The sequence below is a fragment of the Limulus polyphemus genome, unplaced genomic scaffold (genome assembly GCF_000517525.1).
Source record: "Limulus polyphemus unplaced genomic scaffold, Limulus_polyphemus-2.1.2 Scaffold7432, whole genome shotgun sequence".
Lineage (NCBI taxonomy): Eukaryota > Metazoa > Arthropoda > Merostomata > Xiphosura > Limulidae > Limulus > Limulus polyphemus.
The window spans coordinates 15,293-22,059 of NW_013673042.1; the positions used below are offsets into that span (position 1 = coordinate 15,293).

A 6,767-nucleotide genomic window follows, 5' to 3' on the forward strand; every position below is an offset into this window, starting at 1 on the left:
GCATGAGAGAAACATTGCTTTACAAACCTTATAATGTTTACTGATAAACTGCCAAATTTCGTTAACATTTGCTTACTAATTTAAAAGTTGTAGCATGAAAACTATAACAAACACAAAATGGTTACGAAGTCTGTCCCAAGGACCGAGCCCGGGTTGAAAGAATTAATACTAGTAAAAGAAGACTAAGATTTCCAGTGGGGAGTTCCCCAGTGTGTGTAATTTTGTTTATACTGCTTGAAACACTTTCAGGTTAAACAGATTGTTTGTTTGTTTTTATAATCAATAAGTAACTGATCATCAAAATAATAACCATGTGATAGGTTGAGGCCAGAAAAATGGCCAAATTTTCCCATAATTGATTATACATGTTTCATTTCTGTTTGGATAATACTTAATCATTTGAAAAAAAGCTGATCAAATTCCCTACAATAGTGTGTGTGATACCTGTCATAAACTAAAAATCTAACAGACAAACACAGGATACAATATATCGTTTTGCAACTGAAGTTGGCAACAATAATTATAATCTGGAACAGGTATAAAAATTGTTGTTAAAGACAAAAGTTTTCATTAACTCCTTCACTTCATAGCCCTTTATTGATGTTAATGCTGAATGTGTTACAAAACTTAAGGAAACAAAATTATTGAATCTTATTTACATTTTTTTTGTTTTAGAGAAAAAGTAGGCATTATAATGAAGTATAAAGTAACTATATACATACTAAGCTTTTTAACAAGTGTTGAAAATATAACAAAAAACTTTAAAATGTATGTTTTTTAGATCTGATAAGTTAAATGTAAGTTTATGGTTAGTGTTTAATGATGTTTTAAACTTAGTTAGCACCCATGAATTTCTTGATTAGAATTTGAAATGTTCAGTACACAAAGATATTGATATCAATAAAACGTGTTACTTTCCTCTACTCAAATAACCTACATTTTATTATAGACTTCATGGCTGCTGGATTATTCACAAACAAGCACAGCAAAGTAAAAAATATCCTGTTGTTTTTCTACCTATTCCAGTAGATTGATACTGAAATACATCAAAAGAAAATCTCATTCCAACTTTACACAGCAACTTAATGGCATTTTTTTCAGTACTGAAAACCCCAATGCTTTTTAACACTTACTTTTGTTGAATCTTGATGATCTTTTTGCTGACCAGTTACATTACATGTACCATCTACAGTTGCAGGACCATGCAATGGATCCAATACATCTTTTTTCACTGCTCCTTCAGAGCTATCAGGAGCAGCAGATAGTTCAGTGCCACTAAGTAAAGGTTCTTCAATATCGGGATCATCCTGGTCAGTAGAATGAGATGTCTTACGCCGTCTACGATGATGTGGTCTGTGCCAAGACTGATGAGGTTGAGGAAAACTTTCTTGTCTGTGAACTAAAAAAAAATTGCAATTTTTTAGACATTTCCCAAATGCTCAAAAATAGAATTTATTAAAACCTCAGAAGAGTATTCTAAAATACCAATATTAAGTTTCTATCAAATGCTTCACTTACAATCAAAAACACTCTAAAATAAGAATTTTCAATTCAACGGCAGGAAAACAATGACCAAAGCTCACAAAACTCCCTTAGTGATACATGGAATACATACATTGTTGTGAAACAATACAACAAAATTCCTTATAACAATACTAATTTTAGAGAGAGAGAGTTGCAGGGATACAGAAAAAATATTCAAAATGTAACAAGTTTAAACATAAGCACAAAAATCACAGTAAAATAAAATTTAAGATAAATGAATACACATTACACACATGCAAGAAATGTTAGAAATGAACAATGTACAATTTAGTTAATTACAAAAACCATCCATTATATTTCTTCATTTATATTGTTTGATGAGAAGGCACTCTTAGGATACTAACTCTAGCAGGAATATGTAGCTTTACAAGGAAATTCAAAGTCAGTGGACCATGTATACTATATCATTCATAATATGTACTAATGTTTTAATATTTATTAGTCAATTGTGAGTTAGAGAACACAATGAATTATATCAAATTAATAATGAGAATATTTGTTAACCATAGTAGATTATTTATGGAAATAAAAGCCGTAGCAGTATCTTTTTGTCACCATTCACTTACTTTTGTTATTTAAACTACTTAAACAGAGACAGTGATAAAACACATTTAATATTTATTTTTAAATGACTGCATTCACATGTATGTTATGGATACAAATGAAAATGAAAGAAAAGACATTTGTTTCCAATATATAACCAAAGCACTTTGTTGTTATGGCTACAGTGTGAGGCATGATTTTCTAAAATACAAACACGACAAAAGTTTGCCATGACAAAGTTAAACATAAAATTTTTTATTTCTATTTAATTGCATTCCTGAAAGACACTATCTAGACTAAACAATAATGACTCAAACTGTTACTATCATTGAAGATCAACTCTGCTTTATAAACATGTAATTTATGGTGACCGGTAATTTCACTCCCAGTAATTTGAAACCCAGCTGAAGCTGCCAGATGTAGAATAATCCACTCCCAACACAATAAATAATAATTGTAGTAATAGTAATGAATTTAATATAAATTTAGATTTAAGTTTAAGAAAATATTTTAATTTAAAAATTTCAAACTAATTTCAACTCTAAAAAAAAAAAGAATGCTTGGCACAATTGAAGAAAGTTCAGTTTGAACGGGGTGACGATAACTATAAAAAGAATTATAAAGGTCTGAACAAATGGCTGAAAGCTTTTCTTGCTAGATATAATCCAGATAACAAGATTGACTATTTACGAGTAATAGCTCACAACCTGCATCACTTTCAATAATCTTTAATAAATGTCATATTTAATGTTAAATTTTTTTTTAACATGTCACTTTTAATGTTCATAATTTGTTTTAAATGGGGGAGTCAAATTACCGGGAGTGAAATAACCTAGAACTGTAATTTATGTGCATAAAATATAATTCTATTTATATAATAGCTTGAATTTTATGATTTTACAATGTAGCTTCTGATTCATATTAAAGTAGTGCAATATAATACATCAACAACTTTTATCACTGAATAAATGACATACAATCTCTGGGTTTGAAAGCTTACACTAAAAGCTTTATCAAAAAGCCTTGTATCACAACTATCTTATGTTTAATAATGGTTGCATTTAGTATGAATAAAAGATTCTGTAACAATGAAAGTGAGTAAAATCTGAAGGCCGAATAACTAATGAATAAATTAAATGCTATTTTATTCTTCTTTGATATAAACCTTTTAAAAACTTTATTTTTCACTGTTGTCTGGTTGGTCAACAATTCAACAATTAAATCTATGATATTGTTCTTTCTTCTATACTTATATATACAAATCCTATCTTTCTTTAATCAACTCAGATACTGTATTATTTATATATATATAAATATACCACTTTTTACTGATCTGTACACGATCCACTACCTCGAATTATAGCTTGTTATACATGTGAAAAATAATGACAATGCATGCTTTACGAGACTCTGTATCAAAGTTACAGCAATCAGTAACAAATAAACACACACATACCTACATACATAGGTACTAGTTAGTAGTGATTCATATACCTCCAACCACCCTTTACTATTCTCTGTACATGTCCCTTACCTTGAACTATAGCTCGTTAAACAAACCAAATATAATGACAATACATGGCCATGTCAAAATTACAGCAATCAGTAATAAGCACAAACAGTTACTATTTAGTAGTGATTCATCAAAACACTACAGATTCTAGTGAAAAACAAGTGATTTCCAGTGTTCTACACAAGTAATATTGGCAGATAGTTCCTACTCTAATGTAGCTATATCACTATTTACTGACAACAGTAATTCTTCTAAACACTCATAATTATACAAAAGTGATTGAAAGAGAAAAATTTTAATTAGCTTAATAACACCTAAGGCATTAGAAACTTTTATACTTTTATATACAAAAGTCAACTTTTAGAGAAAAATTAGGTCAATGAGTAAGACATAATTCAGCCATAGGACACGAACACAATTTGATTTTTATTCTAAAAAAATAATAAAAGTAATCCCCTTTAAAGCTATCTCCAGCTGTATTAGATAAACCAGTTCAGAGAAAAAAAAACTACTTGTAACACTTTAATTAATATATTATTGCCAATTATAAACATGTTTTATACCTAAATCTAGCTAAGTTATGTAATGTTATTGAAAGTTATTTTCTACTTTTACTTTTCTATCTTATTTCGTTAACATCCTGAAATGTTTCCAACTGACTGGTTACAGTACTGACTAGGAATGAAGCAACACAAAAATAAAAGTGTGTGTGTATTCAAATGATAATGATAATTGAGAAAATGAAGAAGAAAGAAACCTATAGCGGTAATGGTTGTTTAACAAAGTATTTCTGGCCTAAGATTTTCTTCCATCACAGCTAAAAGTGGTTTAGCAATGTTTCATCTTGAAGAAGGGTTTAGGCTAAAAAAAACTGACATAAATAATAACATTACCATCCACTGTTTGAGTTCTTGATTATCTTTATCATATTAATTTAGCAAATCAACTGATGCAAGTTCAATGTCTGAATCTTCTACCAATACTTCTAGATTATACTAGAGTCAAAAGATAAAGGTGCACACTAGAGGAATAATAGCACTAGTTGACAACCAAGGCTCCTCTCCTTATACACTGAGCGTGTGGATCCTTTGTCACAGTACAAGTTGTCCAGACCAAGATAGTGCAGGTGTTTTAAGTTCAATCCATCACTATTCAGATCCTCAAGACACCTAATTCCAGTTAATTTTACACATACTTTTAATGTTAATTTTTTTTTGTCATTGTTTTAAGTTAAGATGTGTTCCTATTTTCTTTAGCTTTCAAGGTCATAATTTTCCCAGTTTCTTATATGGCAGTCAACAATAAGTATTTAAACTCACCAAAAATCTGCAAGTTTTTAGTCTTAAAAACACGCCTTATAAAATGTGAAAACTCATAAATCATTTCAAGATATGAAAACAGTTGACAAAAAAATCCACTGTCTTTGATATATCCTTCTTTAGCTTAAGTACTAGAAAATGCTGAATATACAAAAAGTAACGTACACTTGTAGTCTCTTTCATCATATCGAGGGTATTTGTCTCCCGATTCTTCTTCAGTGCCAAAATCTTTAAGGGAAAACTGTTCAGAAGGATGGCTCAAGATTTCATCTAGTGTTTCATATAATGCTGACTGTCTCCACTGTGACTGCTGTCTTTCATCTTGTTCAGTGACCTGGTGACACATAATGTATGGTATTTTCACTACTCTGAAAAGTTTTCATTTTTATACACAGTAGATACTGTAATTTTCTAGTCTGCAGTATCAAATTACACTGTGATAAGATCTTGAGCTTCTTAGTTGTACATTAAATATTTAATCAAATATTAACCACTTCAAATCAGCTATTCTACATTTTTTGATGTAAAGAAATATTTTGCACTTTCATTAGTTATTAACTCACTAAAATTGTCTACATTACTAAAAACATTTCTTAATATTTATAAATCTGGTTAAACCTCAAGATTATTGATTGAATCTATGGAAGCATTTTTTTTAAATAGACTAACTATTTGTGTGCCAAACTTGTTGGCTCATGTTGGTCAGAGGGTCCTTAATAACATGAGTCATACAAAAAAAATACCATTACTATTGTGATTAAAGTTACTTATTAATGCTGGAGTCCAATATATATTTTACATAGAAAATTAGCAATTTTACCCAATTATTTGGTCAATTCTATAAAGTGTCTTGTAACAGGCAAAAACATAAAAATTATTCAATATATGTGGACCTCACCAGTATTGAATGGTATAACAACAAACCTGTAATTTAAGGGTTAAAATATTTCTAACAAGTCTTTTCAAAGATGCCAAAATGACAGGTAATGATAGAAAAAAAGATGTTATAAGAACCTGAAGTATCTCCCAGAGCAGGGATATAACATTTCTAGCATTAGAGTTAAACACCAGGCCAAAGTTATGCTCAGTTATTATGATAGTCAAACAAGAATCTTGCTAACATTGTTACAAATATTTAATATATTGATAAAACTGTGCTAATCTTGATCATAAATCACTCCGAATAAACACAGATTTGGATCAGTCCAGGTCAAATCAATCACTTCAGGAAGGTTTCTGACCTGACTTCTTCCAATTGTGATGTTTTTTGGCAAGGATGTTGGTGCCATGGAGATACAGGATTTCCCCAAGTTTCATGTCTTTAAGTCAAATGATTTTGTCAGAGGCAACAAAGTATTTCTTCTGAAATGGCTCCCAGATGCTACAGTAGGAAGTAAACTACTGATTCAGTAAAATAACCCATGACCTTGAATTGTTGACTTTTGACCTCACTTGGACTATCAGCCCAAACATGATAACTGAAATCAAGATCGGAGAGTGAAGTTCTCACTATTTTCTAAGTTGATATCAAAACTCAGCTTGGTGATCTTGATGGGCTTAGAAGGTTTTCATATATTACATTGTGTCAATGCAGTTTCACGGGTGATAAACGTAGGAATCACTAGAAAGGAAAACATGTATACGACATCTCTCCTGCCTACAAACATTCCAGTGAGATGATGGTGCATCATGACTATTGGGATGGGGAAAAAAAAAGGTATAAAATTCAGTTATATTTGTATGTAATGAACCATGTGCTCCATGTGATGCAGACTAAAAAAAAAATTTTTTTATTTGTGAAATGCTGATTATCTTCTCTCCTTTTCATAAATTTCACTGAGGAAACT

At 30.3% G+C, this 6,767-nt stretch overlaps 1 protein-coding gene across 1 annotated transcript in view; it reads right to left on the reverse strand.

Annotated features, from left to right (window-relative positions):
- LOC106474608 overlaps positions 1-6,767 on the reverse strand; it is a 33,380-nt gene that overhangs the window by 14,235 nt on the left and 12,378 nt on the right. The window contains exons 3-4 of the mRNA XM_013935298.2: positions 5,086-5,254; positions 1,134-1,399 (exon numbers count right to left, since the gene is read on the reverse strand). Coding sequence (XP_013790752.2) covers positions 1,134-1,399; positions 5,086-5,254 — 435 coding nt within the window. The remainder of the gene's footprint in view (positions 1-1,133; positions 1,400-5,085; positions 5,255-6,767) is intronic.